The 26,732-nt window shown below is 39.5% G+C and overlaps 1 protein-coding gene across 2 annotated transcripts in view; it reads right to left on the bottom strand.

The window, feature by feature from the left end:
• Nucleotides 1–366: 366 nt before the first annotated feature.
• The window catches only part of prex1 (phosphatidylinositol-3,4,5-trisphosphate-dependent Rac exchange factor 1), a 77,555-nt gene continuing 51,189 nt past the window's right edge, over nt 367–26,732 (bottom strand). Inside the window, exons 16-40 of one of the 2 annotated variants that reach the window (XM_047823042.1) lie at nt 25,376–25,518; nt 24,803–24,895; nt 20,913–21,061; nt 19,678–19,763; nt 18,548–18,687; nt 17,867–17,984; nt 17,264–17,439; nt 17,012–17,173; nt 16,711–16,921; nt 14,585–14,849; nt 13,175–13,360; nt 10,907–10,995; nt 10,748–10,830; nt 10,315–10,405; nt 9,686–9,814; nt 9,552–9,593; nt 7,806–8,023; nt 7,124–7,226; nt 6,126–6,269; nt 5,696–5,810; nt 4,922–4,988; nt 4,490–4,665; nt 3,656–3,758; nt 3,412–3,479; nt 367–2,717 (exon numbers count right to left, since the gene is read on the bottom strand). In XM_047823042.1, the coding sequence (XP_047678998.1) occupies nt 2,675–2,717; nt 3,412–3,479; nt 3,656–3,758; nt 4,490–4,665; nt 4,922–4,988; nt 5,696–5,810; nt 6,126–6,269; nt 7,124–7,226; nt 7,806–8,023; nt 9,552–9,593; nt 9,686–9,814; nt 10,315–10,405; nt 10,748–10,830; nt 10,907–10,995; nt 13,175–13,360; nt 14,585–14,849; nt 16,711–16,921; nt 17,012–17,173; nt 17,264–17,439; nt 17,867–17,984; nt 18,548–18,687; nt 19,678–19,763; nt 20,913–21,061; nt 24,803–24,895; nt 25,376–25,518 (3,200 nt within the window). In that variant the 3' untranslated portion in view covers nt 367–2,674. Of the gene's footprint in view, nt 2,718–3,411; nt 3,480–3,655; nt 3,759–4,489; nt 4,666–4,921; nt 4,989–5,695; nt 5,811–6,125; nt 6,270–7,123; nt 7,227–7,805; nt 8,024–9,551; nt 9,594–9,685; nt 9,815–10,314; nt 10,406–10,747; nt 10,831–10,906; nt 10,996–13,174; nt 13,361–14,584; nt 14,850–16,039; nt 16,477–16,710; nt 16,922–17,011; nt 17,174–17,263; nt 17,440–17,866; nt 17,985–18,547; nt 18,688–19,677; nt 19,764–20,912; nt 21,062–24,802; nt 24,896–25,375; nt 25,519–26,732 lie in introns of those variants that run through there. The other variant, XM_047823043.1, reaches the window with a different exon arrangement.

The following is a 26,732-nucleotide window of genomic DNA, read 5'->3' as shown; positions in this document are numbered from 1 at the left end:
AATAAAAGAGTTAAAGAAAAGATCAGCTTGTGAGTTCCTCTCACAGCCCGATTCCACGTTCAGTTTGATCCTCAAACAGATACAGGGTTGTATCAGTGAGCTCCTGCTTGGTTGGAATTAAAACCTGTAAGCTCACTAACCATTTGAGGACAAAACTGGACACTTGAGTTCTGTGTAAAACTCAATGAATAAAACATTCTCTTGACAAAATGAATACTGTTATGACATATTTGAACCTTTTTTCTTTGTTTGTTTGCTTGATAATAGGTAAAAAATTTGAGGTAACTAGCAACTAATTGAACCATTTCAGTTGACAAGGCAAAATATCTTACTATGTAACAGCATGAAGCTCCGTTATACAATACAGATTATTTAAGCACAAGAGTTTAATTTCCATACTGATTTGACAGAACATTGGGGATGTAAAAAAACATTTGATCCATGCTTGTTGACAGTATTTCTGTAGGTGGAGGTGATCACACACATCAGCCGGCAGTGTGATAACATTAACGCAAACCTGTCTGATTTTCATAGACTGTTAATGAGCTGATATTATAGACCGATATGATTATCACACTAATTAAAAAAACCTCTTATCAGTACATTCAAACATCCACAGATATTACAAGTTAAAGAGCATCACCATTAAATACTTAAGCTTATTCTATACAAGGCAATTTTTACTGACCATAAGATTTCCATTCCAAAGCTTGGGACTAAGACACAGGAACATTATCATGTTTTCCCTGTGCTTACAGTATTAAATTTTTAAGCTAATTCCAAACTGTTATACTCAAATAATGAAAGTTACCGCATGCGAATCTGGTTTCTTCAAAGCAAGCTCAGTCTAAAATAACAATCATCTCGGTGCTAAACTCCACACAAACACTTCCAGCTCCAACTGAAGATCTGCTGCACATATACACATCAGAGGATGTTAAAAATGGACATCCAATTCCACAAGGCACCGTGAATGTCACAAACTCAGCATTGCATAACATTGCACACCTCTGTCAGAGTGTTTTGTCAGCGATGTGACAATAAAAGACATATCTCTAGTATGTTAATGTCAGAGAGAAGCGTGGCTTTCCATAAAAGATAATGTTATTAAAACCTATACTGTTCTGTGAGTATTTTAAAAACATAACATATGCTCGCTTTATCAGTCTCATCAATAAATAACTATTGAGCTTGCTTTGAGGAACCAAAAAGGTAGATTAATGGTAGATACATTTTTTCTTTCAGTCAAGAAGCACGGCTATGGTGCATTTTTCAAATTGTGAGTGAACCTCTACAGACCACATGGACACATGGTTAGCCATTTAAATACTGCAAACAAAGGTACTGTAAGTGGAAATACACAACAAGGTACTCCTATTCACATATACAGCATGTACACAAAATGAAAGATGTACAGTTCCATACTGGTTTGTTTTGACATTAATAATTAAATTTAAATTATAGCATGACCATTCCTAAAAAGGGCCTGTCTATTTATTTATGTTTACACACATTCGCACACACACACACACACACACACACACACACACACACACACACGCGCGCGCGCACAGGAAATTGAATAAAATAAATTTCACTCTATTTTAGCATCCTTCAATGATCCCTTTGCTTTGTACAGTACTTTAGCAAACACTGCTGAATAATCTAAACATTTTTTATTGTGCTTCTCTAAACACTCATGCTACGCTCTCGAATAGTTCTATACTGCAACACCCAGAGATTGAAAAAGTGCCAAAACCAGACACAAAAACAAAGAAACGTCTTCGCTTTCTCTGATCTGATTAGTAAAAATCTTGAGCATTTAGTATCCATAGATGTCAACTGATTAACTGAGTAACTTTATTGAGCTTTTAAGTAAAAGGGTCTTCTGTCCTGGATAGGTTACGAAACTCTGACACAAACTGTAACATCAAATAAAATATATATATATATATATATATATATATATATATATATATATATATATATATATATATATATATATATATATATATATATACACACACACATACAACACGTATATATATATATATATAAACTAAAAGAGCTTAAACAGTGTCAGCTTGGTCCATATAATACTGTCAGAGGAATGCTTTTAATAATTTTTAAGACCTGAAGTGAAGAGAATAAAAACACTTCTTTTGAAGAATACTCTTGGAAAGGAACAGTGCAGGAATGCACATGCTAAGCTACAGTAATTGCACATAATCACCACGTGTCTGAGCAGTGGAAGAAGCGTCAGCCTCGCCAGCTAGAGACGGAACCCGGAGAGCCCACCAACGCTGCAGTCCAAGGCAAATTGAGGAACACAGTCTAGTTACAGGTTGTTTAGTAACTCGGTTAAAAAAACAAACGGATCCGTAGTCTTAGGAACGGCACCAATCAGTGGCAAGAAACAAGTAGGTTAAGAGGAGAAGTCTGTATGAGGAGTCGCTCCTAGCCAACGGCAGCACTGTGGCTAGACTATTCCGATGCAGGCTGTTGGGTTCGCCCCCGTCAGCATCCTGTGGAAATCCTCTCTGAGCCGATGTTTGGTCCAACGGAAACGCCTGGCGAAGGCAAAGTGACCTCTTTAACAAGTCTCACTGTCCCAGAGTCACAAGTCTTTTGCTTTATATTTCAAGTGAGCGGTCAAGAGGCTGCGGCGAGAAACTCAGAGATCGCCATCAGAAGGTGGGAGACACAGCTTGAAGAGTCTGGAACAAGCAAAACAAGTGACTTCAGCTTTATTCTAATTTTCAGAAAAAAAAGCAAAGCTGCCTACATGGTAAACAAAACAATCCTGACAAACAGAGGGAATAAAACAGAATTTGATCACTATTAAACTAGTGTACTTAGGTGGGAAAGACATGTCAATGCTTATGTTTTTATACTGTACTTATTTTTAAATGCAAAGAGCAAAAATATTAGGAATTATATCATCAGCTGTATCTTGCTATTCAGTGCCTACAGGATTTCACTGACATTTCTTAGGATTGTTAAGCCCTGGCTGAATGTATGCATCGTAGCCCAAATCTGTAGTAAATCTTTCTCTAATATTGTTGATCTTGCTTAATTTTGTGTTTGTAAAATCCTAGGGGAAAAAAAAAATCCACAGAATAATTCAGTTATTTTTTCTTTTTCTTTTTTTGTTTTCTACTGTCTCATAAGTTCAAGGTTTAGACATTCACAAGCAAAACTTCCATCACCTGAAGGGTGATTTATTCTCATGTTTTTTTCAGACTGCAGATATTTACTGATGATCGTCTGAGTGCTGCTTTAAGCTGAGAAAGCGGAAAAGACTAGTTTTCAGGTATCTCCTCTATGACCAAACCCAGGGTCAAATAAAACCTCTGCAAAGAGTATTCCAAAAAAAGAGTGATATGTAGCTACAAGTGGAATATCTGATACCTTGGTGCGAAGGCAGGCATCTGGTCCATGACTTTGAGGTTTTTGGCAGAGTTATCGACTCTGGTGCCCTGCGGATTAAACACGGATGAACATGTGAACCTGCATTACGTGAGATTTCTACAAAAACCAAAACATCTGATCTCAACCTGTATCACCTGCATTGTGCGGTAAAGTATAAAGGAGTGTAGTGAAATGTAATAAGGAATATATAATGGTGTATATAGTATTTAGTGTAGTGTCGTACCTGTTTGCGTAAAATGTCCATAGTCTGCATGAAGCAGCGAGGCATGAGGCCGTGGTTCCTGGCCAGGTTCATGGCCTGCTCCAGGGAGACGGTCAGGGTGCACCTGATTTTAATTGGTAAAAGAGAGAGAGAGAGAGAGAGAGAGAGAGAGAGAGAGAGAGAGAGAGAGAGAGAGAGAGAGAGAAGAAAAATAATTTTTCTTCTATTTCTGGTGTTTATGATACCCATAATGTTCTTTTCATATATTTCTGAAAGGAAAATGAAACCACCAATGAAATACTAAGGAGAAGCTTATCTGAAACCAATCAATCAGCTCAAACAGTCCTACTCAAAGCAATCGTGCTGGAAAACAGATCATATCTTATTAAATATTCTGACATAATGTTGTTATGATGTTGTCATAATGTGAATCAGATGCAGTGCAAAATAAAATACTGTACATACATAAAACCCCATTTAGCCCAGTTGTGTCATGCATCAGCTTGTGTTATAGCCAGTAATTCATGACCTCATACCATATTCAATTTCATGACATCATGCGATATCAGATGCCAACCAAGATGCAGTGTAGAAACTGCTACAAATACCAACTTCCCACAATTCAGCAGAACAAATAACAAAGGGCCAAAATAACACCCAGGCATCATGATTTACTCTCAGAAATGAAATCCTCCTACAGTTGAAAGAATGAGTATATTGCAAATAAGAGTCCTGGGATGAGCAAAAAAAGAGTCTTTATTGTTTGTGTTTATCTGTTTTGTTGCAAGAGGATGTGATATGAATCCAACCGGATTTACCGTAGCATTAAACCCTCCGGTATTAAGTGGCCGTTACCTCTGAATGCCAGTTGCACACATGCTGATGTGGCAGGCCCCCAGGCGGTTGCACAGCTCCGAGGACACCAGCAGTACGCTGACTCCAGACGGGTGGCCCGCCGCACTCGGCTTCACGTTCATGTAGGTCTGCATGAGCCTGCACAGGTCATCCAGAGTGTTGAGAGGACGAAGCAGCTGCAAATGGGAGAGAACACAGGAAAAGAAAAATGAGTCTAGCTGATCTTGCCTGAGGTGGCCACATGGGGATGCTCTATCTATTCATTTCAGATTTTCAGCCTTGACAAAGCCATAAAGGTGTAAACTCTGAATTGGAGTTCAAGGACACTCCAGACAAGAAGCAAACAGTGCATCAATAAAGAATTGTTGTCAACTCAAACAAAACAGACACACACCAGAGAAGTGATCAAACATTCTTGTGGGGTTTACTTACATGATCTATTTTCATAGCCGTTGAATTTGATTCGGAGGATAAATTGGATTTCTCTAAATAGAAAGCCCTGCAAAAAGGTTTAAAGGGTTATCAGAGTGTTGGTATAGCGTTTATTTAAATACATGAAATACATCAACAACTTTCTATAAGAATCACAGCATTATTGAAATAATTTACACCAATTCGAATGAAGTGATCGGCCGAGCAACTGTAAGCCAAGAACAAATCAAATAACTTTGACAGCAGTTGTTGGTGATTCCACCATCTTGCTAGTAAAAACAGAGGAAAGTAGAAATGGTAATAATAACAATATCATTTGTGAGCTGGTTGTTTTGTCTGAATCAGAGCACAGTTTGCAGTGTTACCCTCCCTCAGACTGTCCCATGTGAATGTAAATGAAACACTCATACTCAGGTCTGCACTTGTTCAGGAAGTAAAGTAACCTATGCATGTATTTTAGCTGATGATTACATCATTAGTTTCCACAACACACACGTACAATGAGTGGTATGTTTTGGTCAACAGAAGATGTGCAGAGTCTTATTGCATATAATAACACCAAACTAGCATGAAAAGTCATGTAGTGTTCTTTATGAGCATTTGTGATGAAAAGTGTACGCAAATGCACAAGGGTTCGATCGAATCAAGCAAGTCTGAAACCAGACCGATGCTGTAGAGCTGCCGGGGACACTCACACTCAATTTAAGACCACAGCAAACATGCCAGTGTGAAAAGCAGCTTAGACATCCATAGCACAACAGTGTCTAACGCTACCTGAGTCTCCGGTAATAGAATTTGACTTTTTCCAGTGACACAGCGTTGATCCGCTGCTGAAACTCCTCCATGGCCAAAAAGTCCTGAGCTGCTACTCCTTCTGGTCGTTCCAATGCTAAGAAGACAACACACACATATCTCTCTTTTAGCTCTCTTTCACCTCTGTGAAGCTGTACACAGTGTATATGGGGAGGTAGTAGAGAGCAGCAGTATGCCACTAGATGGAAACCAAGATTCATAAAGTAAACAGAATGTTTTCCCAGAACGAGCAGCTTGTGGTTAGCAGCGATTCACATGTTCTCAAAATTGTAGAGTCTGACAGAAATTAGGCAGGTTAGAAGGTGTAAATAAACCTCTTTCACAGAGGAAACTCCCAATTCAAGCTGAACGATGAAGCACTATTTTAAACTGCACTCAATTACGTACACACCTCTGGTGAAAAGAGCTGAGTGCAGCTTGAGGCTGCCTCCATTCTGCAGACGCGTGGGAAGCTCACTGAAATGACAGCTGTCCAGGTAAAGTGTGACACGGATTGCCTGCCGACTGCCTTCGACTTGATAATGCACCGGCATGTCTGAGGACAGACGTGATGAATGGAAGAAGAAGAAATGAAGACAAAGAAAGAAGAATTAGTTTTGTATTAGTGACTACTTCAAGTGTATTTCCAAGGATGTTTAAACCCCCCCCCCCCCCCAATAAAAAAAAAAGAAGAAGAAGAAGTAGTCATTATCTGGTAGTTAGTATCCAGAGAAAAATGATGTATGTAGATAAAAACAACCTCCTGTATTAAAATTCCAAAGCAAAGGGATCACAAAGGAGCGAAATTCAGCACCTTAGCAGGAAACACTGACTCGATTACAAAATCCTTTTTGTTTCCTCCAACCAAAACAGGGGCTTTCAGATAAAGGGACAGCACAATCTCAATCTCTGCTAACCATGTTGACATTCCTGAAAGGGACATCTGGAGGGTGTGTGTGTGCGTGTATGTGTGTGTGTGTGTGTGTGTTTTTAAAGGAGAGGCATTTTTAAAAAGGAAGGGATTTGGAGATGTAACACTACTGTGGACTCCTGCAGCTGTTCTCTACAGAAACACACATCATTCTATTTATTTAGAAATAGCAGAATTGTACACCGTCACTTCAAAAGCACTTTGCATTTTTTTTTAGATGGGATTGTTATCTGGGTCTACAGAGCTTAAAGTTATAGTGTGCTATTACGTTATCATCAAAGAAGCCTTCGACAGTTCAGAGGTAACCTTATGTAACCTTAAGATACTTTACTAAAGTCTCAGCACACTTATAAACCCATAAATAAACACAACTGGTTTTTAAAATGCTCTGTACTGGCACCGGGTACGGTTTACAGGTAAAGAAGAAGAAACATGCAGAGAAACAGTTGTCTGTTAGATGGTATAAAAAGAAAGCTCACTTGCAACAAGGCATTCATTCTCCAGTGGTCGGAAGAGCACGGTGACTTTATCCAGATCCTGCAGAGCCGCTTTTGTGTCTTCCAGCATGGTGCGCTCTTGTCTCTGTCACACGGAAAGAAACTCAGAACGGAGCAAACTAAATACTTTAAGCAACAATGTACATAAATCTATTTTGAGTTTGTATGGATTTCCTTAATGATATCTGTCTGTGTGTCAGAAGCCCTTTTTATTTATTTATTTTTAAGCTTGTTTGTCTTGCACAATGTTCTTGTTTGCAAAATAAATTAAATTAAATGTGTTTGTTTGTGTGTGTGTGTGTGTGTGTGGGGGGGGGGGGGGGTTGCACGGTGGCTCAGTGGTTAGCACGTTCACCTCACACCTCCAGGGTCGAGGTTTGATTCCCGCCTCCCCCTTGTGTGTGCGGAGTGATTGCGTGAGTGAATGAGAGTGTGTGTGTGCCCTGTGATGGGTTGGCACTCCATCCAGGGTGTATCCTGCCTTGATGCCCGATGACGCCTGAGATAGGCACAGGCTCCCCGTGACCAGAGGTAGAAAATGAACGAGTGAGTGAGTGTTTGTTTGTCGATATGTTAAATGAGGTGTCCTGGATTTCCAGTACAGGGAAAGATTTTAGTCATGGAGTTGTGGAGCCATGGTGTGGAACTGGGTGGTGTGGCTCACCACGTGTGGCGAGAGGGTGGACTGGAAGTTGAAGAGCACTCCGATTGCTGAGATCTGCTCCAGCCATTTGTGGCTGACCTCCTTGCAGTCGTCCTCATATTCAGCGTTGTTGTTGAAGCGAAGGTTGAGTGCCCAGAACACTTGTTCGGCAAGTGTGCACAGTGCACCCACAAGGGCCTGGCAGAAAATCGCATCCCGACGCAACTGCAGCTCTGTGTCTGAGAGAGAGAGGGAGAGAGAGAGAGAGAGAGAGAGAGAGAGAGAGAGAGAGAGAGAGAGAGATGAAGGGATAGAGACGACTTGTAACAGCTGGCTGTGATGGAGGCCTCAGAAAAAACAGAGCAAAAGATAGTAACAAGACGGATTAGAATAGCTGACGGAGAGAGAGTAGTATCTCACTATTTACTCATTCGGCTCCTGCAAAGAATAAGCTGTCTAAAACGTTAGACAATGATATCATATAAAGGATTTCAAGACCTGGCTTTTGTGTCATTCGACATATAAACATTGAGCGCATTGATTATACAATATTGTTTTGGTTGTGTATTAACTTTGTTCTTCTGGAAGCTGCTCTGAGCAAGTGGAGTATTAATTCAGAGTCCTTGGCAGACATGATAGCGTCATGCTGAAAACATGCCAAACACTCAAAGCGGAAGACACAATCCACACTCAGACACACACACACACACACACACACACACACACACACACACACACACACACACACACACACACACACACACACACACACACACACACACACACACACACACACACACACAGAATGGTGCAGTACATAGTCGGTATGGGGTAAGAGCAGGAGCAGGTCCTGGCAAGAGCCTGTTTGTGGATAGCAATAAGGAGCAGTCGCAAGATCAGATTCCCTCACACTCTCTCAACAGCTTCCATATGCCTCCCACCACAGAGCCCAAGAGACAAACTCTCTCTCTCTCTCTCTCTCTCTCTCTCACTCGCTCGCTTTCTCTGTCTCTTTCTGTCTCGCTCTCTACACTTTCAATACTACTCTCACTCTAGATCTCTTCTCGCTTTCAACCTTCTGAACTTTCACTCAGCAGCTCACACAGACACCCCCCCAACACACACACACACACACACACACACACACACACACACACACACACACACACACACACACACACACACAAACATTTAGGAATGGCAATGGAATGCCAATAAAACAATCAAATATCACAGCACACACCCTGAGTGTTGCTGGAAAAATCATTTAACCATTATGTAGCAGAGACTATATACTTTTATACACAGACCTAATACAGGGCACTAACATTACATCACACACCCTATTGCTGAAAAAGTACAGGATGTGAAAGTCTACCTATATTCCTACATAATAGTATATTAATCTAAAGGCAAATCCAGAAGTCATGGCACCCTTCATAAAAACTGAACATAGGTGTTTTTTTTAAATGAATATGCAGTGTATTGTATATCATATTCAACACTGTTTTGAAAGCTTTTAAAGCTTTTCTCAAGGGGAAACACTGCTTTCAATATCATTGGCACAATTTATATTTTCTTATTAAAAAACAGACATCAAACTTCTGTCTATAATTTAGAGAATTTAAGTCATTTGGAGAACAATTCTGTTAGAGAAATAAAAAATAAAATAAAAAACCTTCCGTAATTGGAGAGGGTGAATCGAAGATGTTGGTAAAAAGGTGGCAATAATTTTCAAATCAACTTTACAGATTATTAATCCCTTACCTGTGCACTTCAGCAAGGCCAACAAAAGCTGATTCCTGCCATCTGAAACACATAAAAAAGGAACCAATCAAAATTTGTGCAAAGGAATGATGTAGAAACACTACAAAACAAACTAATAGATGCTCTGAACACACCCTCTACGAAGCGATGCAGACTGTCCACTAGGTTTTTGATGGAGCTGGGTAGGTTCCAAGGGTCCTCCTGGATGTTTTTGTGCAGGATGTATCTGCACCGTGCTGTCCAGTCGTCTGCGTGGCGGAATTCTGCCCCCACATAGGTGTGACACAGTCATAATGAGGGCTATTCAAGCTCAAATGAAAGAGTGTGTGTTTGTATGCGTGTGTGTGTGTGTGTGTGTGTGTGTGTGTGTGTGTGTGTGTGTGTGTGTGTCAGAAGGAAGAGGCTCTCTTGTCTGCGATTCCTGGCAGAAACCCATGTGTGCAGACACACATGAGTGTCTTATTTGAGTCAAGACAAAAGCATTTAATGTCCTCATAGGCTTCTATTGTAAAGATGTTTTCAATTATGACTCCTCTCTAACACTGCAAATACACAGATGTGTGTGTGTGTGTGTGTGTGTGTGTGTTCACACTCAGACAAACAATCCCAAAACAAGCACACAGTCTATAAAATGAGACAGAGCAAAGATGTGTTGTCTTGCAAGAATTCGGAACGTGGTAATGACTGACCACAAATACACACACCCTAAACACTTTTCCAAACATAGCACACACACCAGTGTTTGCCCCACACTGGGCCTTACCTGGCTGAGTGTGGTCAGGGTGGAAATGCTTGGTTTCCTCGCATGCTTTGCTCATGACCGGCCCTTTCAGAAGGCTGTTGATAGAGTCAACCTGAACGAGGAAAAACACACACAGCACAGCAATGAATCCTCCCTTCAGTACGGCCTGCTGCAAATCTGGAGAAGTCTTTGTCCGGGGGTAAAGGGTAAAGATCAAAGGTTAATATAGGGAGGTATAAGAGGTGGACACGGTTTTCTGAGGAAGCGTGCTGTAACGTGGGAGAAGAAAGGAGAGGAAGGATTGAGAGTGATTGAGGGTCATGGGCAGACAGAGAAGAGAAACAGAACAGATCGGAAGCGATAAGAAAAATCATAAGATGAAGAGAGCTCTGTGAAGATTAGACATGTGATCAATAATGAAGACATATTCTGACATATTATTCTGCAAACCTACTTGATTAAAAAGATGCTCTAGACATCCATGCAGCTTGTCCTGTTTGTCCAGAGGAATCTGCATGTCACATGGCAGCTCGTCTCCTACGTCATGATACACACAGGATTAGGACACAAACTCGACCAGAACTTAAAATAAAAAAAGGTGTCTCCGAGGTACCTGAGCCCATCTCATCACTCCCTAGATAAGAGCTGTTGCTTCGTACGCTTGTGTAGGACAGTACAGAGTCTCGGTTACTGTTGCACTCACTAAAACAGCAAACACACAGAAACACCTTCGTCACAATCGTACCCTTTTACCGTCATATTTCAAGGTCAAATGTGTATTTTTCAGATGCTAAACTTACTTAGAAAACAAAATCTTTATAAATGTGTGTTTTGTTTAATACTGGTTTGCTTGAAAGTGAAAAATAAAAATAATGAAATAAAGTGAGATTTCTGAAAGCTGAACTTTTTCAACCAGGCGCATTGTCACCGGTACTTGATTCTGAGTCTGTGTCAAGAATCAGTTCTTTATTTGTTTATTCTCACACAAAACCAGTTAACTATACAAGAAATATAGAAAGATTTTAAACATCAATTTCTCTTTCTAGGTTTTTGTGTTCTTATTTTTAAAATTTGTTTTACATTTTTTTATTTTTTTTTTTTATTCCTCCATTATGAAGTTTTTATTTTCCCATTCTTCTTTGCAAAACCCTTTAAGCTTAATTTTAATTCATGCAACATGCTATATAAATAAAATTATTTAAAAAATGGATATTATTAATAACCATTATTATTATTATTATTATTATTATTATTATTATTATTATTATTATTATTTAATGAAATCTGAGCTTAGCCAGTCAGTCACTTGGACAAAGATGTTCATTAAAAGAGTCTTGCATATAGACAAAAACACTTCAAGTTGAATATATTTTATGTCAAGGAAGCGTTCTGTCTCTTCTGCAGAAAAACAGCATCCGTTATTCCCACCACTGTAAACCATAAAACAGGAAGCTCTATGATGTGCCCTGGGTCTGTGTTCAAAGGATTGTCATAATAACTGAATAACCAGTGGATTTGCGACAGGGTCATAGAATGTATGTGGGGAGTCTGATAATAAATAGTTTTGTGTGAGATTACAGAATCACGGATCAGTCTGGAGGCACAGAGGACAAACACTTTAGCCAAGAATGAACACTTAGCCATGTCTTAACACTCATTTGCTCACATGAGGGAGTGAAACATACAGCAGATGGAAAATAGCGAGAAAGAGTGAGAGAGCGAGAGAGAAAGAGAGAGAGAGAGTTAGAGAACTAAACTAAAAATGAGATAAGCACTGTACTGTAGGAGTCTTGAATCTCACACATTCAATTCATGCATGAAACCAGATTATAAAATAAGCAAAGTGTTTTTTCCACAGATAGCCCCAAAAGCTGATGTAATTTCTCGGTAATGTGAGGGGGTTATAATGTATGAGATCACCCACTCAGAAGGTATCAGGCTTTAATGGTGGCTGGCTGTATAATGGAAGAGCGTGTGTACGCAGGCAGTCATTTAGAGCTACTGCAGTCAGCATGCTGTTAGTGGTCAGCGTGAGCAAGACCCTGAGCAAAAGCAGCATCCGCAAAATTACAAACACCCCACAGGAGCAACGACGCTGAGTGGAACAAAGATGACGTGAGGTTTTAACCATTGAGCAGAGTAATGGAGCATCTCCACACATGATGCACAGTGTGAGCTGAACTTGCTAGAGCAAAATGTGTCAGGTTTAAAAAAAACATCTGTTCCACAGGAGGAGTAGCGACGTACAGAGAGCAGAATCCACCTGAGGAGGTCGGCTCAGCTGATATACAGCGCACATGCTTAGGTCTGCTGTTTACAATCAGACTAAACTATATTAAACAAGTATTTATAGTTTGCTTTCAGGAAAAATTAAGTACTAAAGTGTACAATTTTGCAGTCTAGCTGTGGCAGGCTGAGTGTTTGTTAAATCTAAATATTTATATGGACTAAAATGTAATTGTATGCAATTACACTCAGCCATGTTCTTCATAAAAAATTTTGTTCTCCTCACCTGGTTCTAGTAATTTGATGGATTTTGTTTCCTTACACAGACACACATCTCTTCACAATGGCTCTCTCAGCTTTTCCCAATAAATCTTTGTTACATTAATGCCAGCAAAAGCTAACATAGACGACGATTTTATGGAGGAAAACATTATCTAAGTGGAGACAAGGCTGGATACTAACAAAACAGACTAAAAACTATAGCTATTTAATACGTACTGTATACGTTGTTATTGTGCTAAACCTTTTGTGTTAGACATGCTGCAGTGTAAAACATATCCAGGCGTTTAAAACATCTGCCAAAAGTTAAATCTGTACTTTTCATGCAGTAAAACCTTCTGACATCCTGAATCCTCCCTAGACTTTGTTGTCTCACCTGTAAGAGTCTCTGTAGCTCATGGTGTCATGTCCAGAATCCTCCTGATCATCCTCATTCACTTTGAAGCACACTCTTTTGCTTTGAATGACCTCCTCATGCCCAGGAGAAGTACACGGCACGCTGTCGTACGAAGGAGGCTCAGAGCTCTGAGGCTGGATGGGACCAGTGATGGAGGACAGGAGCCTATGGCACACAGACACATACAAACATGTAAAAAATACCTTGTTGATTCTAAATACCAGGTAATATATCGATCACAATATCTTAGTTCAAGGAGAATGTGGAAAGCCTACTTTTAGAGGTAGAGTTAATAACAGGTTGAGGTATTCCTGCTTTTTTATTTGTGAGCCACACACCCACGGCAATTATTTCAATGTGCTATCGAAATACACGAGAGGAGGGAAAAAGTGACAAAAGGGAGAGGCAGGGAAATGGTGTCTCCTTCTTGGTAGTATGTTATGGCTTCAGTCTTGACTGGCTCTGCCCTGCCCAAAAATATTTTTAGACTTTCAGAAAAGGCTTCCTGATGTAGGAAAGAGAAGTAGAACAGAGCTGTGGCTGGTGGGGCTCACTGGTCTCTGGTGTGGTGGAGACACACCCCAATGTTAAAACATGCTATTTGATAAAGGAGACTTTCCCACACACACACACGAGAGAGAGAGAGAGAGAGAGAGAGAGAGAGAGAGAGAGAGAGAGAGAGAGAGAGAGAGAGACAGAGACAGAGAGAGAGACAGAGAGAGAGAGAGACAGAGAGACAGAGAGACAGAGAGACAGAGAGAGAGCAGGTAAACATGTATATATCTAGTTTGTTTCAAACTGAGAAATAAGATTTTTTATTAAAATGATCTTTTGCAGGTGATTGAGGTATTTAATGCATTTGTCACACAAAACTACAAATGTAGTGTTCGAATGTATAGTTTAAATTTGAAATGTCGGTTTTACTGAACACACTCTTTGGATAAACACTTGTACAGAATTTTTTTAATGTGAATATTGTTGCTTCTGAACAAAGTAAAATCTTTTATTATGAAGAAGAAAATATTTTTAAAATGTGTGTTATGTATTTGTTTTCTAGGAAACTGATACAAAAACTAGAAACTACAGAATATTTGTAACACACAGCACTATTTTTCAGGGATAAATGATATGATGTGCTAAGTGGGCATAGTGAAAGTACTCTTCAAACCATCGGACAAAGCAGTAGTCATGAGTGAAGAAATGGAAAAACAAATATGTTAATGTTTTTTTTTAACTACAGTTTAAGACTAGAAATATTGTATATATAATTTGCCATAATTAATGTATCAGCTGAGATAGGCACAGGCTCCCCATGACCCGAGGTAGTTCGGATAAAGCGGTAGAAAATGAGTGAGAGTGAGCGAGTAATGTATCAGCTTTCAGACTTACACATCAATCTGAGCCACATAGAGCTTCATCTCCCTGACCGCGGTGTCCAGCCGGTTATAAAGGCAGATGTAGTTGTCCTGGCTCTCAGTGTCCTCCTGTTTAAGAAGAAAACTGAGGCCTCCTTCACCCTGTGTGCGCCTGCTGCATGCCTCAACACCTCCATCTATTCCCTCCTCCTCCTCATTATCCAGGCCAGTGCAGCTCCACGATGGGGCAGCCATGCTCGTCACACAGTGGACCGTGTGGGACATGGGGTTCAGATTGGCTGAATAGGAAGAAAAGGCAGACTTAAGTACCAGTTATCCTACACAGGAGTCCGAGAAACCTAAAGACTATCCCAGGGGACTCTGAACACAAGGTGGGGGACACCCTGGGCAGGATGCTAACCCATCACAGGGTACAATCACGCACACTTACACACCTATTCACACAATACAAACAATGTAATGATGCTAATCAGTGCATCTTTGCCTTGGGAGGAAACCAGAGTACCCAGAGGAAACCCACAGGACACAGGTAGAACTTCACACACACATTAACCACTAAGCCACCATTCCCCCCAAGATTAGGCTTATGTTGATGATGTGATGAAACAGTAAAGATTAAAGCAAGGTACCACAACCTTAACATTAGCATGCTAAAAGTACACATTTGTATAAACTTTTTATGTTATGTGAAAGCTACTTAAATATGTGAAAAACTAAAGCAATAAAGGTTATCACCGATTTAAAAAAGTACTGTTATTTCATGGATTTTTTTAAAAAACACTATTCACGTATATATCGAGTATATTTTGTATTGTAAGAGCTTTGTGTAATGGTCACAAAAGGAAGTAAAGCAAAGTGTAAAAGGGAAGTGCCATTAGATGCAGAGGAAAAACAAAGCAAATGGAGAGATAAGTGAAAGGTGAAATTTCTAAACATGACAAACCCTTTTGGAAAACTGTGTAATGCCAGTGGCTTTTTTTCGCAATGCAATACTAGATTTTATATTTAATAATTCATCTACAAGCTCTGATATTGCATGTGACACTTAAACACTTTGACCTAAACAATGGTAAGACTCAGATTGCAACACAGCCTGGAAAAGCACCTGATCCATGCAGTAATGTCCATCTTCAGAGGAATGTGAAGTATCTCTGACTGTGTCACAACTGCTGAGCACATGTGAAGGGAAGCATTCGAAGCTAACAACCTTACAGAAGAGCCATAACAACACAACTGGTGCAGATCAATGTAGACGCAACGTAGTGACAGGTGCAGAAACAAACAAAAGCCAGACATAACAGACAAAGAAGAAAAAATACTGAAAAGAAAAAGGCCACGGAAACCTGACACTAGAACAGATTCTAAATCATTTCTTAGCATGGGGTAGACAATGTAAATTACACATAAAAGTAATAACAAACACATGTACAAACAAAGCACTGATATAAAGTTAACACAATACATATGGTACTGTTTAGCTTGGACTTTATTGGCTGAATCAACCATTTAAGCTAAAGGCCAAACATCAAGCTGTGAAACAATATGAAAACAAATCGTCTGCTTTAAGGTGCAGGAAATGGGAGAGCGTGCTCCTCTGGGATGAGGTGAGCTGACATCACTGAGAACCACTCAGCAGGGCCTAATGGAGTTGTAATGGAAGGTTGATGGAAGCAATTTCAAACTGAGAGCTTTAGAAAGGCTCTGATTTGCTGTGGGAATAGTCATTACAGCAAGGCATGAAATTTACAAGCCCCTCATGGTTTAAACTGTATTCTTTAATTATTATTTCATGATGTTTAACTATTAACAAGGGGAGTTTTGTTCAGTGGAATCCTTGTGGCAGGGATGCAATCTAGCTAATTGTCTTGGCAGCCATGAGGTAAGGTGCGTTTTTGTTGGGGAAATCTAGAGAAAAATGAAGTCTTTTTAGTAATGCTAGACACTACATGCTATATTTATCCAATTGTGAAACATGGCATATTTCAAGAAAAACGTAAAACAGTGCAAAACAATTTCTGGCTATTTCCCCCCCAAAACAAGTTGATGGATATTTCTTAATGTTGGAACCATTTTTTTTTAAACAAGTGTGAGAGTGACACAACTACAGTATTAAGTTTCTTAAGTTTCTTGAATACCAACCTTGGTCTGGGTCAAGGCCGAAAAAGGAGTTCTTGCGCCCGAAGCGGATGCTAAATGCACGTCCAGCTGATGTGCTGCTCTTGGGGCAAGAAACCTGCATCAGGTTCAGGTGACAATTCGTGGGCACAAAGTCCATGCACCCCAGGGCATGAGGTTTAGTACTAGCCTGCTTAAACATGGGCGAGCCTTTATTCTGCAGCTCATCTGCAAACTGAGAATGGAACAAAATGAAAAAAAAAATAACGGGGGTGTAAACTTTAAAGAAATAACATACAGATAAGATGGGTTTTTCCACACACACCTGTTGGTAGTTGCAGATACGTTTGCGTATACTCTCCAGTTTGGTGTCGCAGATATTTCTGAACTCATACTGCGGCATCGACACGACACGCTCGCTCTGAGCGATCAGCTGACTGCAGCTCGTCACAAAATTTGTGTCTTCTTTAGAAAAGGCTTTTAATATCTGAAACAGAGCAAATAATGTAAAGTCTCACAGGACAGAGAAATACACTAAACATCCAAACGTCCACGATTAATTTTTATGACGTAATACCTTTGCTGTGAGACTGAAGCAGCCCTTTGGCTCCACCATCTTCTCCAGAACATGATGTTTGATCCCAGCTGAGCTCACGTACTCATATACAACGCCATGTTCCAAGTGCATGTTATCCACCATCATGTTAACCAATGGAATATCTCCAGACAGAGACAAATGTTGCAGACCTCTGACTACAATGTCAAATCAACAAGAACAGAATGTGGAATAAGCGACATGCCATTTATTCATCTTCAGTAACAGCTTTTATCTTATTCAGGATGGTGGTGGCTTCCGTGCTGAAGCCTAAAACACTGTGCACATGGGTGTCCCAATCATGCTATATTCACACACTCTTTCACATTCCTCCACTTCTCCAGGGGCAATTTATTACACCCGACCCATTTCCATCTACATTCATGTTTTTTGGAGGTACAAGGAACTCAGACAACCTGCAGGAAATCCATGTGGTCACAGGGAGAACATGCAAACTCCATACAGTTTCATTTGTATTAGCCTTCAGTATGGCTTGATATGTATCACTACAGATTATTTCACTAAATGCACACACCCATCCAACCACAACTGCCACAACCGCCACAGCCTAAGAAACCACAGTACCTGTTCCATTAGAACAGCCGTTTTCCTCTGTGTCTGAACCATTCTCAGTGAGGCACGATCTGAACGCCTGTTCCTCCACATTGTCATACACACGGTACACCCACTGACTGCAAGCCGGCTTTAATCCATGTACAGAAAAAAAGAGAGCAAAAGTGATGTAAGTGATCAATCCAGATATATGCAATCCAATCCAACAAGAAGAAATATCTGGGGAGCAAAGATTTGCACTCATATATAATATGGGGGGAAAATGAAAATAGACCTGAATGGACAGAGAGTAAATGCTTATCAATAAATATACTAAACATGTTGAATAGTAACGATGCATGTGCTAATTCTACAACTAAATAACATTCTAAAATACAGTCTGAGGCTAAATAAACAGTAGATAGTTGATCTGTGACCCTAGAATAGAAGACGGTCTTATAACATCTGAATTAAAACAAATATTCCAAGCAGAAGGAAAAACAAGGCTAGGCTACAGAGGTGTGGTGACTGAATTATTATAACCAAAAGAATCTTAATATGCCCTGGTGATTAAAAAATAAACTGTGATGTTCAAACTAAATGTCTTGTCGGTATAAACTGAAGTTCTTTGTCTAGTTCAGTTTGCCTTGAGGGTACACAAACTTTCACGTTGAACTGTAAATGTAATTATCGGCAGTGGCCAACAGATCTTACCTCCTCTTTCTCATCCTGTTCAGGCTGATAACTGCTGAAATGCTCCAGTACCTCATCGTAGCTGCTCTGGCTCATGTTGGCGCCGTTTACTTTGAGCACACACTGGCCGGCCTGCAGGCCTGCTGCTGCGGCCTCTGACCCTACACACACACACACACACACACACACACACACACACAGCAGTCAGAACTGATGTCAGCACACACTGTTGAGACTAGGGAATTACGATGACCATGGCAACCTAAACACAAAAGCCAGAGACTACTGTACAAACCAGTCTGAAGAGAAACAAGTGAACCCACAATATGCCAAGCCAGTATGTAATAACACATGAACTATACTCAAACATGCCTTCCTCAAACACATCTCCACCTTCTCCTGCACTCTGTAAACTTACACCAAGTGAAAACCCTGTATTTATATGAAAAAGAGATTGTCCTGAATTACATGTTGGCTTTTATTACAAAGAAAATATTACCTATTTAGTTTCTACCCTACGTAGTCTATAAAGCTGCAGTACGTGTAACATGCTGAGGCACTTCCAATAATAAAATCCATCATCAGCCTAGTGTAAATCTCTACCTATGCTCTAAATGTCGTTCTAAATAACTACATGTTTAACATAGTTCGAAATTCACGCCTGATCGTGAGGCAGAGGGCTATTTTTAGTGGTCCAGATGTTTATCACAGAGTACTGCAGTCACTGTTATGAAACCATTTTTATTTTCCATTCAGTGCTTAGTTTAGAGCAGACACATCTGCTTGACAGGTTAGAGGGTGAAAGGCAATTACATTCCTGCTTTTGAGGAAATGAAAAGGCTTTGTGTGAGAGGATCTGATTAAATAAATACTCAGGGAAACCACTAGTGTCCTTAGAAGATTCATTGGGAGCTAAATTTTAAATTGTTTAATTAGAGGAGGACGAGTAAAAAAAAGAATATGAAATGAACGAGAGGTGAAATTATCATACAAAAAAAAAAAAACATTAGAAAGCATCTCCAGACATCAACCACACGCACACGCACACGCACACGCACACGCACACGCACACGCACACGCACACACACACACACACACACACACACACACACACACACACACACACACACACACACACACACAGAGCTCACCTATTTTCACTGCATGCACATATGGAGGACAGGATCCTCGCAGTTTGAATGACAGACCATCTCGACAGTCTGGAATCTTCACGAGCCTTTTCACAGACAAAGAGAATCCATAAATTTTTTTTTTTATATTTTATAGAAAATTCCCATATTGATTTTCTTCAAAACTTTCTGTTCCCATATGCTTTATAGAAAATCGGAGATCATTTGGGTACCACATTGCTGTTAATACTTCATCAAACTGCTGCTATTACATAAGTACATGTGTGTTGTTTCATGTAGCATCATATCATTTTATATAGCAACATGGTCCTGAAGAAACATTCTCTCATTTCAATACATACTGCATCATCTATATACGCTTGAAATGACAATAAAATCTTCTTGACTAGACTAGACTTGACATGACTTGACCATGTGACTCTGTTCTACCGTCTTTAAATTCCACAAACTGTGATCTACGTCAGAATCCCTTAAGGGTGCAGTTTGTACATTTAATATTTTACAAGTGATTTTAGAAGTTTTTAAAGAAAACAATATCACGCTGGTATCAGTATCAACTGAAACTATCTGAAAAGAAAAAGTGGATGTTTGAGTGAAAAGCAGCATACTAGGCCAGGAGATGTCCAGCCTCTATGTCCTTGGTCTGTGATCCAGATGTAGATCCAGCAGAGCAGTTTACTCATAGCACGCACAAAAATATTGCAATGGAACTTATCAACTTATCCAAAAAAAAATAATTAAAAATGTGTCAAGTTCAAAGACAGTCAAATGAATGCATGTTAATTATTTAGAAAACATGCCACTTAAAAATGAAATGTTGAAAGATAAATGAACAGGGAGGTATACATTTATTCAGAGAGTCAAGTTCTACACAGATCTCATCTGTTCAGGGTCTTTTGCGCTAGTCAGACGTGGTCATGTGAAGCTCCACAGCAAAATTAAACATAATCCCTGTCCGTGTTATTCATACAACAGTTTCTACAGTGGAAGTGCCGAAAAGAGGAAGGGCAGCCAAAGGTTTTCATTACAACTGTAACGCCCCTTAGGCAGTAAACTGCTCCTTTATACATACAAAACAACTCCAAATACTTCCCATATACACATTGGTAGTGTTTATGTCCCAGAGCTGTAATACTAGTAGCAACTCTACCATTTTACTCTAAGTGCTTGAACCAGAACAGATGTAAACAATGTATGTATTGTGAGTATATCAGGTTACCGCTTTAGAGACTCACTCTTTGTTTTTGGTGGCAACCAGCAGCCTGAGAGAACGGCGTATACAGAAAGACTGGTTGATCATAATCTCCACCTCAGAGAAGGGTCTCAGGAACACCAGGTCTTCATTAATAGAGTAGATCTTCCTTCCTGCTTGCAACCCTGCCATCTACACGCAGTGGAAAACAATGCAGAAATGAACATGCGTTACTGAGCTGTTATTTCAAGCACAAGAAATAAAGAAAACATTTAGCACCAGCTCATTTAGAGTCTTAGTGAGGGCCAAGAACAAGCAACAATTTTTTACAATATTATATATTTTTTTCTATTTGCATCAAATTACAGTAAAAAAAGGGGGAGATGGATTTCAGTCTCCATCTCTTTCTACTAAGAATCCAGCTCTTAATTTTCACACTGAATAGGACTTTATGTCAGGTGCCAGAGTGAAAGCACTAAAATAAGGACTATTTAATTATACAGCTGTGATGCTGGATAATGCAGACCTCTATGTCCTCTCTCACACACAGGGTCACTGTGACTGTGCTCTGCTTGTGGAAACAAATCCCTTCCTTCTGCACAGAAGTGTTTAGTATTCCGGACCCTAGCCATCTTATTCCAGTCTTTCTGACTGGGGTCTATTTTACCCCTGGTCCTGCCTGATCAGCGCTGGCAGCAGAGGACAGACGGAGGCCTTGTTATGTTCTAGGATGGGAAGAGGAGATGTGCACACATAAGGATGAGAGGATGACTGAATGGGGCAAAAAATACCTTGAACTGAATCCATGAATTTCAAACATGCCTTATCAGTCACTCTAATGATCTTTTACCATGCTAGCTAGTAACTTGTGTGTTGTCTTATAGTTTGCTTTTATGTGGACATTTAAGGATGTGCTTCTATTGTTGTTTGTGGGTGTGAACCATCCAGCTTTTAACCTACAATCCACTCTGCACATCACTTTTATCTTAATGGTATTAAAATCTGATTTACACCCTACATGCTAGGCTTCATACTGGTTTCACTGTCAGATATGTCAAGCAAGCTGACTCTACTGTTTGTGTGTTTATTCACCAGAAGCACTTATGATCTCTGCTACTTTCTTCCAAGCTTTATTGTTTTTATTAGAAATCTCAGTTGAAATGTCACATTCAGCAGTTGTCGCTTTGTTTCCTGGCAATGTTGCTGAAATCACAGCTCATGACACATTTTCTGTGTATCACACCGCATACACAGAAAATGAACAGTTGCCTGTTGCTGTGTCACTCACTAGTGTGAATAAAGTGTTGTAGATATTATTGTGTTATTTTTATAAGCAAACGAAAGGATTTGCCCCGCAAGCCCATTTATATCGGTTCACTCTACGCATAAAAAAAGATGCTGTATTGATGTTCTATTGATGTTCTACTGATGTTGTTATATCTTATGTTCTGCAGCCTATTCCTTAACATATTCCACTTTGTAAACAGGATTTTGTATTGTACTGTTCCTCCAGGCTAATAAAAAAAAAAAGGTTTAGAACAAACTACCACCTCATGCTCCAAAATCATGGGGAAATACAAGCTTGAGAAAACGTGATATATTTAAGGTTCTGTCTCTGATCCTTCTAACTGGCTAGCTGCTTGGCCTTGCTAGCAAGCACAGAATGCATGACATATTAGTAATGTTCACTCATAAACGATAAGTGCCTGCTCATGGTTCTTAAAGGTCCTTAGGTGTTAATATAAAGCTAGCATAGGTATAGAATCCATACAGTTTTTACCCAGCTAACTCTTCACCTATACATATGATCTGAAGTATATACTGTATAAGAGTATATCAGAAATCATGCTGGACTTTGTTTATTGACTTTAATTTATTTTAATTTCATACTGATTATTCTGAAATGTAAATCTGGTACATTTTAATGAGTAGTGAGCTTTCAGTAGATACTTTTGGATTTACTCCAACTCAGTTAGTTGCTTTTATTACTACTCTCCTTGGTGCTTGATTTTTGGTGACGCTGCTATAGTCAAGACTGGACTCTACATACTCACAAGACAAGACAACTCAATGAATATCTACTGTATTTGTCAATAAAGCCATTTTGCACCAGCTACAAGAGATAGTCAAGTTAAAACATTGAATGAGTTGGTTCTGACTAAAAAATATGGCTTCTATTTTTTGTAACTCAGCATTACTGTGAATAGAGGCTTCATCTCAATGTGCTTCTTGATATGAAGGAAAAAAGTGAGCGAGGCATCAGGACTCAGAGGAGAATGTGATGAGGCATGCCTAATTTTCTCTCCACTATCTGAAGTGAGAGCGAGACTCTGGAGAGGGAGTGAATTAAAAAGCGTGACCTGCACCCTGACTGCCTGCCTGAGCATCTGAGAACCAACTGACGTAGGTGTGAGGACACAATGACAGCCGGAATAAACCCTCCGTGTTAGAGAAACACGCTGAGAACCACCTCCAGATGATACTGATGATGCTGGTGGTGGTACAGGCCATGTTCTTAATGATGCTCAAACGAAGTTCTAAGATTAGCTTCCCTCTGTGAACAAGCCAGCGGTGTGATTAAGAAGTAAATCTGAAACAGCACCATGCACACAGACGTTTGGCTACCAAGAATATAAGTCCAGTTGATAAAAATACTGTTGCTAGGATGATATGCAGCCTAAATGACTGGATTAGTAATCAGACCGGTATATAAATATAGATGTATATAAATGTAGACTCATCAATCAGATTACAATGTACGTCTTTAGGCATCATTCAGCATAATGCATTTCTTTTAATGCTAAAATTTGGGTAATCTATATAATAACCCAACCCTGAATGCAGACTCCATTCACAACGTGTATATTATAAAAGAAAAGGGAGGAAATTCATATTAGTTCTGCTTATAAGAGGTCAAACAAAAGCAAAGATGGATGGTTTGTGGAAAAACAAACTAATAAAAGCTCCAGTATGCTGTTCAGTCTCATGATTTTGCTTAGGCAGAAACATAAAAGACCAGACTGAAACATGATGAAATATAATAACACATGGAAACATATTAGTATGAATGGCTGTGGAAGGGACAACCAGCTATCCTTAACATCTTGGTTATGACCTCGCCAAAGAGTCAAGCTGTTTGTGATAAAAGCTGCTGTGTTTTCTCTTCACATTACGTATAATAAATGTATAATTTGGGTCTGGCTAGCGTCTTTATTTTCTCTCTATGTTTAATGCCGCTGTGACATACTGTGCATATTGTGCTAGGAGAAGTAAGGCCCTTCATTTAGCTTTTGATTCTGAAAATTTCGTCTTTTATCTGTACACAATAATTCGAAGCTAATGTGTGTAGTGCAGCAAGTGGTGGGATTCGTACGTGTCCATCAATCAACTGTGTAACTGTGTAAACTTAACAAAAGAAAACTTTTGTTTTAAAAAAAAAAGTCATTAGGAAATGTGGTTTTATTTTCTATGAATAGAAAAAATAAGTGAATAAATAAATCTAATAGCCAGGACCTGAAAGCAAAGTGGTTTATCCACCAGTTCTGACTAATATTTATATGAAGAATGATGTAGAACATGAATTCTTCTTTCTTTCTCCTGTTTAACATTTGAAATTGATGGAAGCACTGATCTGTATTTAATCTAATGATAACCAGCTGTTTAACTCTGACATGGCCCACAAGTGCCGGCTTGTTCTGGTAGTGTTTGCACTAGCACTGCTTCTCCTCGCACCCTGATCTGTTTGGCTTAATGTTTGTCAAATGTGTCGTGTTTGAGTCTCTGCAAACATTTCTGTCAGCTTGAAAAGATGTATTGCACGGAAGCACAGCATCCACTTGCTTTCGAAATTAAATTGTCCCAAATCCTACCATTTTCGCATGGATGAATCAGTTTGCTGTTAGATGTTTTACAAAATCCAGTTCATATTCTCACCTCAGCATGGGAGCCCCTGGTTACACTCTTCACCATGATAGACTTGTTCTTCTCCTCAATCTCAAATCCATAGTCTTCCTCCCCCGGATGAATCTGCAGACGTCAAAAGCAAATCATTAGCACTGTGATGTCAAGAGATGAAACCAGGATTCGGGTTGAAGGGGAAATAACTGAAATGCTTGGCACACGTTTGATCAAACAGGAAATGTGAATTTTAAGACCAATTTGGATTTCTGTGGACTTGTTTTCTGTTTCCTATTTATTTTATAAGCACGTCCTGCCAAATCCAATTCTCCCTGAAGAAATATGGTCATAATGAACCTGTTTGCTTCTGATGACCTGTAAACACTCTAAATAAAGTTTGATGCTGATAATCATCTTCTGTGCTGTTCCTATATTAAGAGGATGTAAGAGCAGTGTGTAAAGATCAGGGTGATTATTAGTGGCCCTGAGTGCACACAGAGGGAGACTTCGATATGGTCGATGTCTGGGTGCGAGGATCCTTCTATTCACTCAGACAAAACACATCATCTGACTTTACTCGGTGTTTGTGTTAATGGTGATCAGACGCACCACTAGGGACTTCGCCATGATGTTCTCAATGAGCTTAAAGTCATTGCGAAGCTGCTTGGTCTTATTGCTGGTGCCTTCTGTCTCCTCATCAGCATGGAACCGGAAGAACTGAGATTCGTCCTTAAACTCGCTCTTTTCCAGGACTGCAAAAAAGAAACAAGCAAACAAGATCAGTAAAGAAGAGCAATCTGGAATCAGATTAGAGATAGTAAAGGAATTGTCCAGGGTTTTTCAGTTAATAGCACTTAACTATCTGTAGCAGGAGTGTGATTAATGCAGACATAAACTTCAACAAAATAATAGGTACAAAAAATAGATGGATAGACATAAAGTGGCCAAAAACCATTCTTTTCAAAGAGAACAAACAACAGTGACAGAAGACAATATGACATTTAGGAAGTCTAAGTGTGTAGGGTGAGAGGCTAAAAATATGATAGTGGGAGACGTTAATGTTTTTTTATTTCTTTTAATAATGATGAGAGAAATAAAAAGGTGGCTCTGGACTAACACTGTTATGCTTTGGAGGCCATTTCGCTAGCAGAGTTTGTGTTCATGTGTCCTTTTAGTGCTGAGGTGTTCACACTGTTTGGAAAAACTGCAGAGGGTTGCAGGTGAGGGGTAACAGAAAATACCAAAAATAAATATTTAAAAGACTGTATCAGACCTGCCAACCTTTATACCTTCTGTATGTGCTTCATAAATGTGCCAAAAAATGGACTCTCTCTTGCCCTTCCCCACAAATCTAGTGCTAGTAATGTTTTGGCTTAAAACATGTCTGTCAAAGTAAATGCTGAATGTTTTGAGTTCTCATGTTCTCATAATCACAAGACTTCCTGTGGAAAAAAGGTTGGAATACATCTGTCATAGAATAAAGTGTCACTATCCCGATAGGAGATAAATGAGGATGAAAATGGGTCAGTCATAAGCTAGGACTTCCACAAGCAGACATCACATCCCAACATCACAGCACACACACACACAACTTTTTTAAGCTCATCAAAACTTTTGTACAGTACATCTGTGAACAGATGCATTAAAACTGTTCTAACAGCTTGTGATCGCACAAAACCTCATTAAGACAAAATATTTGTTCATTACTGAATGCGTCTGTATGTAGTTTCCGGAGCCGTATTCCAATAGTCAGGCGAGATCTAAGATAGCACATCAGTCAGAAGAGACCTAAATAAACTAACCACCATTAGCACCCAATGTAGCAAGAACATAGACTGAAAACCAGGTTAACATTTACTAACATTACTATGTTCCCAACAACTACATTTCTATTAAAATTGAGTCTTGAGTTCATGAGTTTTCGGTTCCTTCACTTCAGAGAAACAAGTTGAAATGGCCTTGAAAT

This window comes from Tachysurus fulvidraco, chromosome 14 (genome assembly GCF_022655615.1).
Source record: "Tachysurus fulvidraco isolate hzauxx_2018 chromosome 14, HZAU_PFXX_2.0, whole genome shotgun sequence".
Lineage (NCBI taxonomy): Eukaryota > Metazoa > Chordata > Actinopteri > Siluriformes > Bagridae > Tachysurus > Tachysurus fulvidraco.
The sequence above is the reverse complement of the archived record's forward strand: the minus strand, read 5'-3'. Positions and strand labels throughout refer to the sequence as shown.